Genomic DNA, 20,124 nt, shown 5'->3' with positions numbered 1-20,124 from the left:
GCCAGGGCCTAACCAGACATGGAGGAAGCAGGAAAACAGGGCATACAGAATGAAAAAAAGGCTTAAAAAAAAAAAGTGAGGCAAAACGTAGAGGAATGGAAAAACAGGTTAAATTAAAAGACCTAATGGAACAAGCCTAAGCTAAGGCCGAGCTTTCATAATTAATAAGTCTTTGGATCTTTATTTGGGAGCTGGTTGATGGCCTAAAGAAAATTCCAACTACAGAAAGGCAATATAAGGGGAGGTTCAGGGGGTGTCGTCAAAGTTTTCCCATAGTAATAAACTCTCTGAAGCACACAGAGACACCCAACACTACATGCATGTCCTTGATTTGCCTTGCATTGATTTCAAACTCTTGACATACTTATCAAACACGTCTTATGGCACCAGTTAAGACTGCAAGTTTTTGAGATAAATTGCATCGTGTGCCTGGTCCCCATTCTCTACTCTTCAGGTCAAAATGCTCTCAGTGATAGTCCAGACTCTTACAGCGTCCCAAATATTTGGATGCCCTTAGTTGTGCACTCTGTAAATGGACACTCAACATGTTCATGGAGAAAAATCTAAGGGCTCAGAGCCCAGCCAGTGTCAACACATTCTTTCTACTTTTGCAGGTGTGCACTCTAGTGGGACAGACTGCTTAGATTTACAGAAGAATTTATTTCATAGGATGTTTTTGGTTTTTTTTTTTTAAAACAGTAAGTGAGATCTTTGGAGTTTGACCTGGGCACAGAGCCCAACACCAGACTCCGAATAATAACCCCTAACCTCTTTACAAATCTCCACCCCTATTTGCAGCACAGGCAATAGAAGCTGAATCTGAGATACCAGGTCATCATCTACATTGCCAGGCTGTAAATTAAAATCAAGCTCGGGGCTTCTTAGTAGACAGACTGGAAAGGCCTGGAGAGGATCCTAAGGTAGCTGGCAACCCTAGAAGGCACAATTCCTTTCTTCACCTTCCCTTCCCAAACCGAGGTGATGGAAATGCATTTATTTGTACGTGGGCCGAGTCACGCACCCCGAAAACCTGTACTTAAGGACTGGGGCTATTCGGAGCAAGGGCACAGACCGCGCAGGGTCCACCTCGTGGTCCAGGTGTGTGCAGCAGCGCGTCCCTAAGGCTGTGGCTTTGTTCTCGTGAAAGCAGGAGCCCGAGGAGCACACGCGAGGGCGGCAGCGTTTCCCGGCTACTGCCTGTTGTCTCCGCAGCTACCGGGATAGCACTGGAACCTCGTAGTCGCGACGCGCGGCCCGAGCCTCCGGCTATGCGGGAAGAGCAGACCCGGTCAGCCGGGCCTGCTTCGCTCGGGGAGCCTCACCTCACCGCGTCCCTCCGCCGAGGCGGGCGGCCCCACGCGCGCCAGCCGCGCCGCCAGTCCCACATTCCATCTCAAAAATAATACACACGTGTGCTGGTAAACAAACGCGCGAGCCGCCGGGGCCGCGCGTCCCGGACCAGCCCATGCAGCGCGCCCCCATCCCCCGCACGTGTCGCCCGGCTCCGCTTGCGGGCTTCTGCGCAGCTAGGCCCCGCCCCCGCCCTTCTGGGCCCGCCCCCGCTCTCCGGGCCCCGCCCAGTCCGCTTATGCCCGGACTTGAGGCCCTAGCGCCCGCCGCACCGGCAGGCGCTCCTCTGCCGAGGTCCCGCAAGTTTCTTGCCCTGCCGGAGCGAGCCGCCCAGGTCCGCTTTCTTCCTCCTTTCCCTCCTCCCCGCACGATCCACCCTCTCTAGTCCTCCCGCCGTCTGCGCGCGCCGAAGGCTGTCTCCCGGAGCGTCTTCATTCGCCCCCCCCCCCCCCACACCTCCCCGTTCTTCCAATTTTACTCGATTGTTTATTATTTGCTGGGGGCGGGGGCCGAGGGGTAGAGAGGGGCGTTTGGGGCCCGGAGACTTGCGGCGGCGGCCAGTCAGCGCGCGGCGTGGCTTGACGAGGAAGCGGCGCAGCGAATGGCGACGCGGCGCAGGGGCTCCGGGGTCACGCGCGTGTAGAGACAATGACATCATCTGTTTGTACGCGTCGAACTAGCTTGGTGCAGGGGCGGGGCTGCACGTCACTTGAGTGACGGGTCGCGCGCAAAGCCTGGAGGCCGGAGTTCCAGGGTAGGCGTCCTTTGCCGGCGCTTCTCCGCTTTTTTTTTGTTTGTTTTTCCTGTGGATTGGGTTGTTGCGGCGCCCCGACTTTTATCTGCAGTGACTTGAGAGGATTTTGTTTTGAAAGTGCACATGTATCAGAATGGGTAGACTTTTTGGTATGCATGTCGCATGTGGTGCGGGAAAGCACACGCGAACGGTCTAGAGGTACGGATAAGGGCTTGCGAAAGTGCTAGTTGAAGCCTAAAGACTTAAAAAGTCAAGCCCGTAGTCAGCTGCTTTACCATAATAACACCGTAGCCCGCTTCCAGTTCGGTATCTGCTCCCGCTTTCAGGACTGGGGCGCACTGCACTTGTCTTCCTGAGTTGCACTTTGTCCGGTTTGCCTTGAAGTCCGTGAGAAGCGAAGCGCGACGGTGGTTGAACGTCCCAGGTGAGAGTCCAGCACACACCTTTCGGTGCCTATTGCCAGGCGCCGCTGGCCACGCTGGCCAGTGTTTCCACGCCAAGGTAACCCTTGTCATCTGCGGTTAGAGTCTTATCTCGGGTGTTACCGGGTGTCGGGTTCTAAGGAGGAACCCGATACCAGGGCGGGCTCCGAACCCGATGTCCGACGCGCAGGCCAGGGACCCGCGAGTCAGATGCTGGCCCTGGAGCGGAAAAGGCACGCGACTGCGCACCTCGGTGCGCTCTAACTTGCCAGTCCGTCCCGGCCCGGCGTGGTGCCGTGCTGTCGCTGAAGTTCTCCGGAGCGAGAAGACGCCGGGACGGAGGGCGGCGGGAGCCGGCCGAGCCCCAGCTCGCGACGCGCGCCCGTCCCCCACTCCCGCAGCCCCGCGCAGGCGCGACTGAGCACACACGCGCACTCCCCCACGCACGCACGGCAGCACTCCCGGCCCCCGCCCCAGCCCTCCCCCTGGGCGGGGACCCGCCCCGCCGTCAGCCTAGGTTGAGGCTCCCTGCGTGTGTCTATAACTTTGTGCTGCTGCCGCGGCCGCCCTGCTCGGGGAAGGGAGGAGGAGGAATGTGGAAGGCGGCGGCGCGCAGGCTGACAGGAGGTTCCTCCGGCGGGCTGCTGCGGCGGCCCAAGCGCCCCTTCGTCGCCGTGTCCTGGGCTCGCTCGGAATCGTGCGCCCTCCCGCTTCGTCCCTGAAGGGAAGGAGCCGAGGTAGGCGCTGGAGCTGTGCAGTGGGGCGGCCGCGTTCCCAGTGACTCCGGATCTGTTTCCGAGCTGGGCCAGGCGCTTCCCTTTCCCTCCCCGTGACTCGGTGCATTCCCCCCCCCCCCCTTCCCTCCCGCTAGTGTCTTTAAAGGACTTGAGGGAAGGGGGGAACTGTCAAGATGGCAGCAGCGGGAGCAAGGAGGTGATGAACGTGCTGGTCCGGGTTTTCTGGCAGCCCGGGAGATTTGGCGCTTCCCGACCTGTTGGAAGATTTATGTTCCCACTTGCTTCCTCCCTCCCGTTTCTGACCGGGAAGGGGGCGGAGGGCCCCACGTCCCCAAGAAAAGACACCTTAGATCCTTTTGATGGTCGCTCCTGCAGGGTCGGCCCTCTCTCTCTTGTTGGAAGTGACCCTGGGCAGTTGGCGCCCAGACCCCCACGCTCGCCCTGCTGGTCCTCGGGTCGAGAGGAAGAGACGGGAGTTGCCTGCGCCAGCCTTAGTCTCGGGCCACTCGTATGGGAGGGGTGTGCGGGGGGGGGGGGCGGCAGTCCAGGGCCCTGGAGGGGGGAGAAGAGCTCAGGACTCCTGTGACTTGGGCTGCGCCTCCGCGGGAGGCACTTGAGCGGGTCGGAGCGAAACATAAACAAACGCACGCACGCTCGCCCGCCCTCCGATCGCTGCTGTGTTGCTGGGGTCTGGAGGTTGCCCACTTACAGGCGCGGGCGCCCCTCCCCCCGCCCCCCTCTGTTCCTCCCCTTTACCCCCCACTCCCCCCCCCCCCCCCCCCGCCACCTAGCCCGGCATAGACCTGCAGATCTGGCGACGGCCGCGGGGGAGGGGGTTGCCCGGTGCGCGGCCGTCGATTCGCTCGCGTCTCCCGGGCGGCCTGACCAGGGGGCGGCGTCTGCTGCGCCAGGTTCGCGGGACGCACGTCCCCAGGTCCGCCCGTTCTCGGAGGAGGAGGCGGCGGTGGCGGGCCAGGAGTCTCGGAGGACTAAGCTCTCGCACGGGATAACCAACTCTCTCTTGGCGCTTCCCTAGGCAGCCGGAGCCCGAGCCTTCGCGGCGCCCTGGTCTTCTCCCGCCGCACCCAGCCTGGGCGCGAGAGGACAGCACGAGAGCCCGAGCCGCGGGCGGCGGGCAGGCGGCGAAGATGGCAGAGGCATCAGCCTCCCAGGTCCCGCTCTCTCCGCTGGAAGTGGAGCTGGACCCAGAGTTCGAGCCCCAGAGTCGGCCGCGCTCCTGTACGTGGCCCCTGCAGAGGCCGGAGCTGCAGGCGAGCCCGGCCAAGCCCTCGGGGGAGACGGCCGCGGACTCCATGATCCCCGAGGAGGACGACGATGAAGACGACGAGGACAGTGGCGGCCGAGCCAGCTCTGCCATGGTGATCGGTGGCGGCCTGAGTAGCACGCTGGGCTCAGGGTTGCTCCTCGAGGACTCAACCAGGCTGCTGGCTCCCGGAGGGCAGGACCTCGGGTCCGGGCCAGCGTCCGCGGCAGCCGCCCTGAGCGGGGGCACGCAAACGCCACTGCAGACCCAGCAGCCACTGCCACCGCCGCAGCCGGGGGCGGCTGGGGGCTCCGGGCAGCCGAGGAAATGCTCTTCGCGGCGGAATGCCTGGGGGAACCTGTCCTACGCCGACCTGATCACCCGCGCCATCGAGAGCTCCCCGGACAAACGGCTCACTTTGTCCCAGATCTACGAGTGGATGGTGCGCTGTGTGCCCTACTTCAAGGATAAGGGCGACAGCAACAGCTCGGCGGGCTGGAAGGTGCGTACCTACCAGGGGCTGGCGGCCGGACCTGCCAGGCGCTTACTGAAGCGAGCGTTCTGCCCGTGCCCGGAGAGGGTTGGCAGGGAAGCCTTTGTTGTGAGGCTTTTGACGGAGGGGGGTTCTTTTCGCCCCTGGAGGAGGAAAGCCTGGGGGTGGCCTCAGAGAGGGAAAGGAGGGTTCCGAACAAGCCTTGGGCATGCCTAGGTGAGGAGGCTGTGGGGAAGGGGCACACACTAAGTTAGGAAGGACGGGGACATTTGTATTTGCTGGATTACCCCTACTGCGGGGAGGAGGTAGGTCGGCGGCCAACTTTGGAATGGAGGGAATGTAAGTGGGCTGTAGCGAGGACAGTGGGTGGAGGGAAGGGGCGTGTGTGGGGGAGTGTTTGGGACTGCGTTCAAGTCAGTGGCAGGAGCCTGATACTAGCAAACTGAATGTGGATCCTTGGGTCCAACTTGTGCTTGTGGGTGTTGACACCAACAGGCAAATCGATCCCATTAAGAAGGCAATGATGGCTGACCGTCCTGGCCGGCTCACACGCCTTTCCTGCTCACACCTGTATTCTCCAGAGCTGTCACTCCAGCAACCCTGCCAGCAGGCAGACTCTGAAGAATGCTCCGGGGCTTGGAACAGACTGGGTTTGTCACCCCAAAGTGTACTGGCTACACTTGCTGCCCCAGTGGAGGCCTATGCTGCTGCAGGCAGTATTTGAGGCTGGTGTCACGTGTTGGGGACTCAGGGCTGAGCTTTACCTATGTGGGAGGGAGGGGTGTTGATAGCTGGGTTGGGCCATAATGGCTTCTACTTATAAATGAGCCAGAGAGAGACTTCTGTTCCTTTTTAGCCTCTGGGGGCACCCACACGTGGTAGGGAGAGGTGAGGAAAGTCTATGCTGTAATGACTTCCTGCACTTGGGCATCCAATCCTGTGCCCTGCTGGGCTGCCCTGCTCTTCTGGGCACCCTTCCCCTGAAAGCGGCAGCAGAGTCCCCACGTTACTGGAGCTGTCACAAACCCCTTGCATTTGCTTACAGTTTTCTTTTTTCCTTACTTCGCTCCCTTGTGGATCCCTGACTTGTGGGTCTAGGTTTTGAGGTGTATAAAGTAAGAACAGTTCCTCTCTGTGGAGAGCTGAAGTAGAGCTGTAAAAGCCTGGCAGAAGAAGGTCTTCTAAGACGTGCACTGTCCTGAAGAGAGGCCTTGCTTAGATGGCTTAAAAGCAAAATGTTCCCCAGATCTGTCTCATTCCAGGTGATTCAGATGGCGATGGGACAAGCCCTGTGTTTGATCGGATTCTATTGTTTTCCAAAGGAATGTCGGGAGTGTGAGGTGGGGGTTGTTTGTTTCCAGAAGGGATGGGCTTCTGATACAGTCTTGCTGGTGTGATAGCTCTGAATGCTGCTTTGAAGTGGAGGGCAAGGGTTTGGCTTCCCTGTACACTGTCTGGAAGGTGTGTGTACAACTGAGCAAAATGCACTTGGGAGTTTGGAATATTTCTCAGAAAATTCATACTTGAAATTAAATCCTACGTATTTGAATTAGCTATAGAGAATCTATTAGGTGAAGGTTACTTAACTGTAAAAATTAACATAGGAAAGGGTTTTTAACCTTTTCTGATGAGTGTGTGTGTGTGTGTGTCTAAGTCCTCTAGAGGACAACTCTTGGGAGCATTTTTCTCACCTTGTGTATCCTGGGAGCTGTCATTAGACTTGGTAGCGAGTGCCTTCGCCTGCTGAGCCATCTTACAGCCCCTTTCCTCTGATTTTTAGGATTACAAAAGCAGTTTAATTCCGTAAGTAGTATTTCTTGCTGTTGTGTTTAGAAAAATACCAGTTTTGTGTGTTTGAATTTTTAATTTTTCTAAGATTTATTTCAGAAAGTGGTTACCAAAAGTAGCTATATTTTTATAAAGATTTGAGGATTTCAGTAGAGCCAAGGGGACATAGTCATTTGTGGTTTTATAGCTGTTTATTTGTTTCAAAGTCTTCTTTTCACTACCATCTCTGACTAAAGCTGTATAAAATACTGCAGATAGAATATTTCAAAACTTTTTATGTATTTTAGGGCATATGCTTTATAATTATTTTTACTTTAATCCTAGTATGTATTAAGTAATCCTTCAAGACTTGAAGGAATATAATTTAGGAAGTTTTTGCAAGTTGACCTTAATCAAAAGAAGCAGCCATAGGATTGTCCATATCTTTAATGACGGAGACAGAAGACCCTTAATGCAAGGCAGGCTTTATGTACTGGCTGTGACAGCCAGCTTTTTTTGTTTCTGGTTTAGTGGGGCTGGAAGAAGAGTGAAGGAGAGAAGGTAGCAGCTAACTGTGAGCGTTTCCACGCATCTGAGTTTAGGGACTGCCTCCTGTAATGAATAGTCACTTTGGAAACCTGCACTTCAAGCGCACAACTTTCCTTCGGAGTTATTCTTTAGAATGCTTAACTCCTAAAAATGTCTAGTATTCAGGTTAACTTGCAAACATTTGCATACAGGGAAGGTATACAGGGTTTTAAACTCACTTCCCTTGTGGCTTTTGGGGCTGAACATCATGTAACTCTGTAACCAGAATTATCATTTGAAAATTACAGAATAAAGCTGGGGCATAAGGGTGCACACCTTTAATCACAGCACTCAGGAGGCAGAGGCAGGCAGTCTCTATGAGTTTGAGACCAGCCTGGTCTACATGGCAAGTTCCAGGAGGAAGACTTTCCCCATTCCTCCCTCAAAAAAAAAAAAAAAAAAAAAGACCAGAAAAAATGAAAATGACAGAAATTACAGACAGAATTAAAGAATTAGAAAGAGGCCTTGAAAGTTGGGATTCAGACCCGTCGTTTCCAGCACTGGCTGGCTTTTTAGAATCACCTGGGAACAATTGAAAACTACTAGCACTCCCAGAATTTGATGGGATTTGGCTCCTGTGTGGCAGCATCAGCACTCTTGCCTTGGTTCCTGGGTGATCCTAATGTATGGCCAGGATGAAGTTGCTGATGTAGTTCGATCCTTTCATTGGAGAAGAACCTGGTATTTCAAGAGACTGAAAACTGTTCTCAGATCACAAGGAGTACACGGCTAATTAGTGGCTATACAGGTCTAGAGGTCTTGGTCGCTGGGCTTTATCACACTGTTTTCTTTAAATTGGTCTTTTAAAAATTTGCTTTCCCGAGAAGCTCAATTGTCCGCTTCCCCCAGACACTTGTACAGACACTGGTGGTTATTTCAGCATCAGAAGGACGCAGGCCAACAAGGGTGTCATGTTGGGGTAGCTGCGTGATCTGTCGTCTGTCGATGTGGTTGCTTAGGAAGCCTGAAGTAGCACTAATGTCAAGAAAGCATTTTAACAAAAGAGGAAGCCCTTGCCCAATGCAGGCTGTGCCCGGGAGGGTGGTGGCTATCAGTGGGGACAGAAGTGAACAACCGGAGTGGTCCCTGGGAAGAGGTTACTGTTCCTCTATCAGATTAAGTTTACCTCCAGGGCACTGTAGCGAGTTTCCTCAGTTCCCCTTGACTTGGGAGGCCCCAAGGACCCCAGGAGTCACCCGGGACCCCTGTTCATATCGTGTACTCCCTTTTCCAGATCTCCACACACTTTCATTTCTTAGGGTTAGCACAGGATCCCACTAAACAGCCCCGAGTTTCTGTGGCTACCTACTGTGTGAGGACTTTGCTTTCGTGCAGAGGGCGAGTCTTCACAGTCTGAGCCTCTCATGGGAAAGTGCTGCCAAGGTTAAAAAAAGAGAAAAAGATGAGGGTTGACCTGCCCAGAATGTCTCCAGGGAGGAACCCCAGACCTGGGGAAACTTCAACATACTGTATATTTAAAAAAAAAAAAAGTTATTTTAATTGCAACTTGTTTTAAAATTTAGCTTTAGATTTCAGACTGCTGTAGCCAGAATTCCATGTTGGTTTATAATTTTGATAGCTGACCCTTTTGGATGCCACAGGGCCAGTTGTGTGTGAAGAATCTGTCTTCTGCTTGGCCCTCGCTGTTTTGTAATTTCCCCTGGCAGTGCTCTTGTCAGTGATTCTCGATAACTGCTTCCTCTTTCTTCAGCGGCCCTGCACGGGGCACTATTTTCCTCTTTTGCAAAGCTGCGTCACTGACCTGTGAATGAAGAAACTGGACCTTCCAGACTTTGATCTTTGAACCTCTTGTAACAGAAAAGACACTTCAGAAGGAAGCCAAGTGTGTGTTTTCATGTATTTATCTCCTCAGAAAATGAAACTATAGCAGGCTTATTTTTAGGAGACTTTAGGAGGGTTCTATTTTAGGGAAATGATACCATAGAACATGTTGAAGATAAACTTTAGTGCTCTTCTTCTGATTTGTATTTAAACACACCAGATAGTTTTATCTGGAAGATAACGAAAAGGTTTTGTCTACTAAGAAAATCATTTACTTGGACTGGGGGAAAAAGAACCAAACTTAGCAGACATCAGCCTCCCAAGCCCCTTGGTGACAATGCAGGGATCAGCCTCGTAGGCCTGCATTCTGCTGAGTTTCCCACTTCTCTTTCGCTGGTGCCCCAGAGTCCAGATTTCTAGGGCTGGGGAGAAAGTAGAATTTATTTTGTTTTAATATCTCTTTCCTTTGGGAGACAAACTTGATCCTTTTCCTGACTTATTTATTTCCTTTATACTGTGTCACAAATGAGGAGTCTAGGGCCAGTTTGCCTTGTGGCTGCGTTAGGAGGGACCAGACATCCACAAGTATGTTAGTATCAACTGACAGGACACCTTGGTGGTAAGTGAAGGTGGCAGGATGAGAACTCTCTGTGCCCACTCCTATCGGTTCTCATTCATTCAGCGTGTATTTATTACAAGCACACTGTACACAGGGCATTCTGCCCAGCCCCAGGATGCTGTGGTAGTATATGGCAGATAAAACTCCAGTTCACGGGCGTTTACGTTCTAGAGGGGAGAGACAGGCTGATAACATGAAGTCTGCTCTGTGAACCTGTTCTTGTTCACTCTTGGCATTTTGCACATCTGTATTTCTAGACTTTTCTCTAACCTCTGCCGAGAGTCTATGACCAATGGCAAAGTAGGCATTGCCCTTGGGTGGCTGCTCTTCGGCTCTTGCAGGTCACTTTGAGCTTGCTATATGGATGCAAGGCTTCTGCAGCATGAGGCCCGGAGTTTGAGTCTGTGTGAGAGAGAGTCCACCTATATTGGAGCCCACCTGCAGCACTGCACGGACGTGCGCTCTTCAGATCTGTTGGTGAGGCCTGGAGCGTGGATGCCAGGCCTCTGAGGGGTGGCACCTGAGAGCTGACCCCTCTGCCGTGCTGTTCATTTGCACTTAGAGCCAAAAGGGCTCTTAAGAGATCTGCTCCTTTTTTCTGTGAAGTGTGAGGCCAGGAGCTCATGCATGACCGGGTCAGAGTTTCACAGCTTGTTGGGGTGTGGTTAAAGTGTGCTCACAGGAGTTCAGGGCGCCACTGCCGTGGAGAGTCACTAGCCATTGTGGCTTCACAGCTGCTCCTGACAGCACAGTTTGCTTCCAGTTCTGCAAGCTCCTACTGCATTCGCTCTCCCTGGCTCCTCCCCCTTCCTCGGCTGACTCACAGGAGGGACTGGTTTTTTTTTCCACGGCCACCACCAGCACTCTTAGTTCACCTTGCTGAAGTCCTCTCAGGCTTCCTTGCCTGCTCATGCCGTGACCCCTGCCTGGTTCTTCATATCTGCCTTTGATGCTCATATATTCCCAGTGTCAGAGACGGGCAAGGCTGTGCGCTGGCACTAGGGCATGGCTTTTGGTTCCTTGTTCCTCAGCCCACAGGGTGACCTTCTTCTGAGATTCTTGTTGCTGAAAGTTGAAACTGTGACTCAGGACTGAGCTGGCCAGGTGACCTGGATACTTGCAGGTGTGAAGGTGTCAGCAGCCTTAGTCCCCGTGGCTGTGATGTTGACATGATGTGGTGTGAAGGCGGAGTTTCTGGTAGTGTTTGTTTCTTACTATTAAAGTCCCTGAAAACTACAATTCACACCAGAAATAGGAGGAAGAGTGATGGGTGACATTTCAAGAGTGATGGGAAAAGATGAAGTCAGGTGTGCCCGTGGTCCCCAGCACCATCCGCATGCCCTGCCTGAAGCCAGGTGTGCCCGTGGTCCCCAGCACCATCCGCATGCCCTGCCTGAAGCCAGGTGTGCCCGTGGTCCCCAGCACCATCCGCATGCCCTGCCTGAAGTCAGGTGTGCCCGTGGTCCCCAGCACCATCCGCATGCCCTGCCTGAAGCCAGGTGTGCCTGTGGTCCCCAGCACATCCGCATGCCCTGCCTGAGAGCCTCTGAACGATTGTCAGCAGGTCGTGTCTACTTCTGCACTCTCACGGGAGAACAGCTGGTCAGTGAAGTGAAGTTGTTGTGATCTTCTGTTTTTGGGGACGTAAGCCTTGGAATAAGTCACCTGTGAAGGAAGAGGGGATCTCAGTCAGTCAACGTGGCAAGTCACTTCTGCAGGGCCAGCCTGTCGCTTTTCTGAGTTGGTTAGGCAAGCGACTTGGATAGAAGACCCAGATTCTGATTACAGCCCTGCCAGAGAGTCTCAGTAACTTTGCTCATTGTACTCATGACCCAGACCACTTTCCTCCCCTTCCCTGCTTAGGAAACCCAAAGGAACAGACAGTGCTGTGCTGAGTCTGTGCTGGGTCTGTCCAGGTGGAGTGCAGTTGTCTGGCTGGAGGGCACTGCAGGCTGCTTTAGGCTATGAGTGCCCTACTTCTCAAGGGTGCTTTGGGTTTCTAATCTTGAGATCTTTTTTTCTTTTCTCCTTCTCAGTGCCCAGTGACTGTTTTGAGATAACACTGCAGTGAAACAGACTAGCTTCTCTGGTTGTCCGTGGTCAATCTAGCAGTTGTGCTATGCTTGGCCCGTGGCGAAGAAGCCAAGAGAAGCCGGGTTATCTTGGGGTTCCTCAGACCTGAGTTGTCAGATGTACCCTAGTCTAGTGGTGAGGAAGTGCCTACAGGGCAAAGAAGGCACATGGACAGTTGGAGGGGGCCAGGCCAAGGCGGGAACTCTGCACCCCAGCCAGCAGCACAGACATTGGTTTCCCTCTAAAATGAGCGGGTGACAGAACCCACGGGGATGTGTGTCAGTATCTAGCATTTGTTCTGAAGTTCATTGTTTGTTTCTTTGAAGGCCTGTGTGTGTGCCTGTGTAGGGAGGATCCATATTATATTTCTTCTGGCAGTTCACATGTCTCTTAAAATGGTAATTTAGTTCCTGAAGCCATCGAGAATCTAAATTCAGAGCCAGCAGAGGGAGTGCCCAGGTCTTCAAGCTGATTCGGAGTATATCTTTCTCTGTCTTGGTTTAAAGAACTCTACTATAGAGTGCTTTCGTGACTGAATGTCATCATTTGAAAAGGGTAATTTGAGGTGGAGATTAAGACCTAGTAACTTTTTAAAAGAAAGCCTTAGTTTTCTAAGACCCGTGATCACTTCCTGTCTAAAATAGTTAAATCAGAGTTTTCTTAGAGTCTTGCTTTGTATCCCAGGCTGTCCTTGAACTTGCTGTCTTCCTAATTCAGTTACTGAAGGCTAGGGTCACATGCCTGTCAGCTACTCTCCACTAGTATGCTTTAGATGAAAGTATTTTCACTGCCCTTTGCTCCTTAGCATATCTGGTCCTGATATCTGTAGGAATAATCATTTATGCCTGATACCAAGGCACTAGGGAGATGGCTTAAATGGTGAAGTGTTTACCATGCAAGTTTGAAGACTTGAGCTTGAGCCCCAGAGTCCACGTAAAGCTGGCTTGGCGGCCTGGGGAGGTAGAATGGGTGAGAGCACTTGCCTCAGAGCGTGAGGATCTGAGTTCAAATCCCAGTGAAGGCCAGGACATCACTGCCTGTGCCCCTAAAATTGTGAGGAAGAAGTAGAACTCCAAGAGCTTCCTGGCCAGCTTAGCCTCGAAAAGCAAGTGTCTGGTTCAGTGTCAGAGCCTGTCTTGAGACAGTAAGAGCCACCGTAGAAGACAGCTGCCGCGTCCCACCAGCCTCTGATGTGTGTTCATGAGCACACGTGCCTGGTGCACACTGGTGTGTGGTGGGCACTTGTAATCCCAGCCCTGGGAGGTAGAGGCAGGTAGACCTAGAGCACTGTGGCTCAGCAGCCTGGCCCTAAGGGTCAGCCCAGACCACTTAGAGATCATGTCTCAGCAAGCAAGCAGGTAGAGCGAACCTAGAAAGCGACAAACTAGGTTGACTCTGGCCACCACATGCATGTGTACACACACACACACACACTTACACACATGTATTGAGATGTATACTTAATATGGATCTTTTATAGATCGTCTTAAAATCAGTAGACTACTCTGTTTTAGTGTTGTTTGCATTGTGGTCCTTTGATATTTTCCAAGCCTTCCCAGAGTCCTGTGAGCCTGAACAGTCTCTCTAGTTGAGTTCTGTTAGTTGTGGTCCTGGAGAGACTGTTAACTCTGAACTTCTTAACAACACTGTGGTGCTGTAATCTGTCATCACTCTTTGTCCCCCTCCCACCTTGCGATGATAATTTTATTTATTGTAATGAGTTGAATCATGAATTTCCACAATTCACAGCTACCTGGAACCTCAGGAGTGTGACCTTATTGGAAACAAGGTAATTGTGACCTGCTGAGCACTCCTACTGTGTCCCAACCCCTCAACTGTGTGATTTTGTTTCTGTTTATTTGTTTATGTTGAGCATTGATCCTAAGGGAAGGAAATCCAGGAGAAGAAAATGGTTTAAGATCACTGAAAACAGCTTGGGATTAAAGCACAGCCCTTGCCCTTTCTTTTCTAAGCTCTTCTGCCTCCTGGAGTGCATGTGGGACACAGTAATTTAAAAGTTAAGCAGCAATCGCTTAGAAGTTTCTGCATGCTGTTTGCTGCGCGCACTTTACGCTGCTTGCCAGTGGTGCTCACATTAATTCTGCAGAGTACTCCTGACCAGGGCTCTTTGGGGCTGTGGCTGATACCAGCTAATGCCTCTGTGAGCTGCTGTCAGGGTGACTTTTCCATTGCTGTGAAGAGGCTGTGGCCAAGGCAACTTACAGAATAAAGCCTTTAATGACTTGCAGTTTCAGAGAGCGAGCGGTCCATGCCCAGCGTGGCAGGAAGCATGGCAGCAGACAGGAAGGAATGGTGTTGGAGAACTTGTATGGCGAGATGTAACTACGAGACAGAGAGCTGACTGGGGATGGCATGGGCTTTTGAAGCCTCAAAGCCCACCTCAGTGACACACCCTTAGCAAGGCCACACCTCCTAATCCTTTCCAAACAGTTCCACCGGCTGGGAACCAAGCATTCAAATGTCTGTGAGCCTGTGGGGGCCGTCCTCCTTCACATCACCACAGCGAGTGAGGAGTGAAGATGGACTGTGAGTTAGCCTCTTTCCCTGGATATTTTCTTGGATTGAAAACTCAAGAAATCTGTACATGTCTGAGCCTTTAGTGGGAGAATAAGGGAACTTGAGACTTCTGCTTTAAGTCTGTAGATTTAGCAGTTCTGCCGTATGGTTTACTGTGGTCACATACAGAGGGCACTGTGTAGAAACTGTAGGGTGACGGGTAGTGTGTGGCCATTCTGTTTTCTCTGAGGTACTTCTGCTTCCAGACGACAGGATATGTCTGCATTTGTAGCAGGTAGACAGATGATGGCACAGTCCCAACGAAAAAGTATGTTTCAAAAGAAAAAAAAATTTTTTTTAAAAGTTCCTGGCAGAAGTTTGGCTTCAGAATCAGATTTCATAATTAAAGGTATTAAAAATATTTTTCTGAGGTGCTTGACTCTTTGCAGCGCAGTTATTAGTGGGTTTAGCGGCAGGCTGCCAAGACAGACAGGGCTGTTGCATAATACGCGTTGCCAGCCTGGTTAGGTTTATCTCTACTGAGGGGCTGGCTGCTTTTGTCTTCAAGGTACTGTGGCTGAGCAGGTCCCATAGTGCTAGTTTCAGTGGCCGCAGAAATGTATTCGCCATGTGCTAATAGAATAGAATGGCAAGCAGAATGCTAACTATCACATGTTATTCTGTGTATGCTGGGGAAAGCTGGGCTGTGGCGTTCCTAGTGAAGATAGGTCACTGATGCCTGGAGAGTTTCCAGACGATGCACTGAGCCCCTTTGATAGCGGCAGTGTGCGGGTTGCCTCTGCCTGATAACTTGAGCAGCCAGCATGCAGACAGGGCGGGGTGAAGGGCGGAGGGTAGATGAGATGGCAGGTGGCAGTGCCCACAGTAGCCTTTTAAAAGAGGGTACACCTCTGGGTGTAAACCTGGCGTTTAAAGGTCCCATGAAATTACATTGGCTTGAGTTTGCTGAGTGTCTCCTTGGAAACTGGTGTTGTGATCTAGTGGAGGGCTGGGGTCCATCCGTGCTGGAGTGCTTTCCTAGCCGACCAGAACAATGTGCGTAGTGCAGGCATTCATTCAGGCCGCTCTGGTCTCAACTGCTTTTTTCCGGAAGTAGTTTTATTAAACTTAAAACTGGTGTCCTTTCATTATAAATTATTCAGAAAATTACCTTGGCTCTGTAGGTCATAGCAAGCTCACACTGAGTGATGTTTAAAGCCTCCTGCTTGCCACCCTCTCTGGATGTTTTATTTTAGTTCTCCTTAATATTATTTAATATTCAGTTGTGTTAATTTTCTTTCTTGTTCTAACAGTTTTCCAAAGCAAAACCCTTTGTCCTGAATGTTTCCACTTGAATCTTCGGTGTGTGTGTGTGTGTGTGTGTGTGTGTGTGTGTGTGTGTGTGTGAGAGAGAGAGAGAGAGAGAGAGAGAGAGAGAGAGAGGCAGACAGACAGACAAGCAGACAGGGTCTTACTATGTAGTTCAGTCTGGCCCAGAGTTGAATCCTGCCTCCTGACTGCTGAGATTTAGTATCAAGCCACCACTCCCGACCTCTGTTTGAACTTTTCATCCCACTCTTTTAAATATGTCCACACGGTAAAAACTCCCCAGTTAGAAAGGTCAGTGTTGCGTGGTCCTTCCAGTACTCACACCTTCAGCTGGCTCTGGACCTCCAAGCCAGTGTTCTTTTCCAAGTTAAGGATTTGCTTAATTTCTCTCAGGTTTCATACATTTTCATTGAGTTCTGTTTTTAGTTTTCTTGTTTGCCCTAGTCATCTGTGCCTTTGGTCACTTGAGAAGGGCCGTCTCTCTTGACCGGTTCTTTTTCTGTGTAGCCCCATCAACAGCTTTGGTTTACTGTTTACCAGTACACATATTGTACAAATAAATAGTAGCCCATAGGCTAACACAGTTTGAGGCAAGTAATTTTTGAGCTGAATTGAAGCTATGAGTTCATGCATTCTTCTAAATTTCTTTAGGAAACACAAAAAGATCAGACCAGCTGCACTGTTTATGTAACCCAAGAAGCAGGCCTGGAACTGACGACTGAAAACATCCTGGTCCTGATGTTGTGAGTGGTCTTCCTGCAGATGCTCTTGGTGCGCCTCTTTAGTGCACTGGGGCTTTTAGCTCAGGTTGCTCACTTCCTGGGTGAACTGGTCTACTGTTTCTTGAAATTAGTGTCCTAGATCAGGCCTTCTATCTCCAACCCCATCCAGTAAAGATACGTTTACAGTGTTCTCTTTGAATGGGTGCATGTCCTCCGCTGAACTGAACTCTCTCAGTCAGTCCTAGTTAGTTTCCTCCTTTCCAAGAGCAATTCTTATTTCAGATGGAAAGACTCTGATTTTTGGCTTATTATAGGCTTTAATCATGCACAGTTGCTGATTTGAATCTCGACTTGGGCAAGGGTTAGTAGGTGTTCTTTGACAGGTGGGAACGGATTTATTCCGATAATCTCATAAAATCAGAGCCTGCTTCCAATTATGGGATATAGTTATGAGTTTAAGAATTTTCTAGATATTTTTGGGAAAAAAAATCAGGTGTATCTTTTGTGTAGCTCAGAGAAACAAGCCTGAACTGACCACTGGAAATGTCCTAGGCCTGATTATTAAGGCAGCCTGCAGCAGATGCTGATGTGAGACTTGTGGGTACCCATCCTGTGTCAATGAGGCACCATGAGTTAAATTAGGGAGGCTCTATGTGTTAGTGGAAACCATTGACTTCTAAAATAGGTTTTAAAAGATTACCAAGTATATTTTTAAATAAACATTGCAATTTTCATTTGAAGATTTAAAGATCTCATTTGAAGATGTCTATATTCTATAATCAAATTTTAATTGACTAACCTGTTTAAATTTTTATGACGTAAAAATACACCTAGAATTTTGTTATTGGTCTTGGCTTTAGAGAGACAGGATCTAACTCTATTGGACTGGCCTTAAACTTGCTGGTGGTCCTCCTGCCTCAGCTTCCCAAGGGTGGGATTACAGGTGTGAGTACACCTGGGGTTTTCCCTGTGGGCCTCCAGGATTTGTCCTATGGATGTGACTTGCTCTTAAAGTCCCTGCTCCTTCAGTTGACCTGGTGTCTTGTTTTTGGACTAACGTTATTTTTAGACTCATCATTCTGCCTCAGACAGGATCATAAAACTGACAAAAGATGTTTCCCTGCTTGTTACTGTGTGCATGGTTATTGCTCAAGAAGAAAATATGTTCATTTTTGGTGTTTGCATCACGTGGTTTTACAGCTTTGAAAACCCATTCATCAGAGCGTTGCTGGATGATCATTTGAACGGTTAGGTGCTTGAAGAGCTTTTAAATCTGTGTCCCTCCTTAAAAAACAAAACTGTTATGCCGAGGGAGGAATTTATTGTTCTGGCACGTGGTTTCAAGGTTGAACTTGCAGATAATTTACACAGAGTTCAGCTCTTTGCCTCTAGTTGTGACTGTTAGCTCTTCTGGGGGAAGTACGCCTTGTTACAGAAGGTTTCTGATAGGCTCTTGGACAGTGACCAAGTCTTTGGCAAATGAGGGCACGCTCTCACTGTGTTTAGAATCAGCTGGAGAGCCTTAGAAGCAGTGCCCGGGTCCCACTTAGGACATGTGTCAGGATCTCCAGCTGCGGGGCCTCAGCATCTGTATTTACTAGGCTTCCCTGGTGGCTATAATGTATAGCCAAGGTTGAGAACCATCCTCTTAGAGAAATGAGAGAGACGTTGTCTGTGGAAGTCACTGGACTCCTTTCCCCACCCGACCCTCCCCATGGGAAGATTTCCAGGTAGAGTTCACCCCTGGAGCTCTAAGTGGAGGAGATGTATGAGTCTATCTAAGCTCTCAGACAAGCATCACTCCCTAACAAGCTGTGTTTAACGCCAATCTCTTCTCCTTTTTTTTGTATAATTGTAAGTGGGTTATTTAAAGTTCCCACCTCCAGCTTGTTTTTCTAGTCTCTATTGGACCCTACTTTGGACCTTTTTTTTTTTTAATTTATTTATTTATTAAGGATTTCTGCCTCGTCCCCACAACCGCTTCCCATTTCCCTCCCCCTCCCCCGATCAAGTCCCCCCCCCCCCCCTCAGCCCGAAGAGCAATCAGGGTTCCCTGACCTGTGGGAAGCCCAAGGACTGCCCACCTCTATCCAGGTCTCGTAAGGTGAGCATTCAAACTGCCTAGGCTCCCACAAAGCCAGTACGTGCAGTAGGATCAAAAACCCACTGCAATTGTTCTTGAGTTCTCAACTTTGGACCTTCTTAACTTATTTGGAAGCCTTCAGAAACTTGTAAGGAGAGACGCTACTGTTTGAAGACATAGTGTAAGACTTGAAAATGGAGCCACCTTAACTTGTTCTTTTGAGAAGCCTACTATGGTATGTTGAGCTGTTGACCGGCTTAGTGTAGTTCTCAGACAAGCAGTGCTGACATCACATGGGAACGTGTGATGTGGCCCACTAAATCAGAAGTTCTGCACAGCGGTCCGTGTTTTAACAAGACACAGACTGTGTAGTTCTGTTGTAAGCTGAGGTTTCAGAGCTAGGCTTTAAAAAAAGATTTATTTGTGAGTTTTGCTAGAATGTATGTATGGGCACCATGCATGTTTCTGACAGGTGAGCGAGGGTTGTCAGATCGCCTGGAACTGGAGCTATGGATGGTTGTGAGCTGCCAGGTAGATCCTGGGAATCGAACCTAGGTCCTCTGGAGGAGCAGCCTACTCTGTTAATGGCTGAACATTTCTCCAGCCCTAGGAACAGTCTTCTAAAGTCATTTGCTAAATGCACGGGTTGCTTGTGATGATTGAAGAAGTCAGAATCATAATTCTCATGCCACTTTGATGCATGAATCCCGGCATAGGGGAAAATGAGCATACATCGTGTGATAGAGTCTGTGCATTGCAGCACAGTCTGATCCCCTTGAGCATTGTAGACCAGTCTTTCTTTCCTCTTAGCTTACTGCAAAAGGCAGGGGCCACTCTCCTTCCAGGATGACAGTTAGGGGAACCAAAAATTCTACTAGGTTGTATAGAGAAAACCACTGTCTATCCTGAGATATAGAATGCGCTAAAGGGCTTGTTTTAGATTGGATTCTGGTTAGTTAATGGTCTTCCCTGTTTGTTTGTTTGTTTGTTTGTTTTCTTGCCTTTGGGGGAACGTCCCCAGTTTGAAGACCAGCATGAGGCCAGGGAGTAGCCTCTGACTCATCCCTAGACAGCCACAAGACCTGTGGGAGAGCGATAAGATTAAAATGTGCTGGTGTAACCAGGGAGAGGAGGGAAGAGTAGGGCCGCTCTAGCGATGAAGTCAGGAATGAGCAGGTGACATCTGCCTTGGCTCAGGATCCTAAATGGTGCCTGGCCTACTTCACAAGGTGAAGGCAGGGTGGATGGAATGATTGCTGCCTGCCAGTATCATTGGATTTGTAGTCCATTAAGCAGGGCCTCCTCGTCGGCTGCATCAGACATAGCTGATGGCTTTAGGGGTATAAATAGTGAGCCAGCAGTGGGGTAGGCAGGACGGGAAGTTCATTTCAGGATCTCTTTCTTAGCAGCTGCTTCAGAATGTTGCGTGGCGTTCATAAACAATTTTACCTGTAGCTTAGATTGTGGATCCCTCTGTGACCGCAGTGTGCCAGGTCTCGTGGCCCTGAGGATACTGACCTTGAATGCTAACCTTCCAGGTGGCAGTGCTCTGGACTTTCACTCTCCTGACTTCCTCAGGGTCCTTGAGAGGAGGGACATGGCGTGGGAGAGGCTTTACTCTGGG

At 50.5% G+C, this 20,124-nt stretch overlaps 1 protein-coding gene across 1 annotated transcript in view; it reads left to right on the top strand.

The window, feature by feature from the left end:
* Positions 1-3,044: 3,044 nt before the first annotated feature.
* Positions 3,045-20,124, top strand: part of Foxo3 (forkhead box O3) — a 92,746-nt gene continuing 75,666 nt past the window's right edge. Inside the window, exons 1-2 of the mRNA XM_041654710.1 lie at positions 3,045-3,263; positions 4,300-5,029. Of these exons, the coding sequence (XP_041510644.1) occupies positions 4,412-5,029 (618 nt within the window). The 5' untranslated portion in view covers positions 3,045-3,263; positions 4,300-4,411. The remainder of the gene's footprint in view (positions 3,264-4,299; positions 5,030-20,124) is intronic.

This window comes from Microtus oregoni, unplaced genomic scaffold (genome assembly GCF_018167655.1).
Source record: "Microtus oregoni isolate MIOR12 unplaced genomic scaffold, Mior012 000006F_ref0000085, whole genome shotgun sequence".
Classification (NCBI taxonomy): Eukaryota; Metazoa; Chordata; class Mammalia; order Rodentia; family Cricetidae; genus Microtus; species Microtus oregoni.
This window is presented reverse-complemented; position numbering and strand designations above follow the sequence as displayed.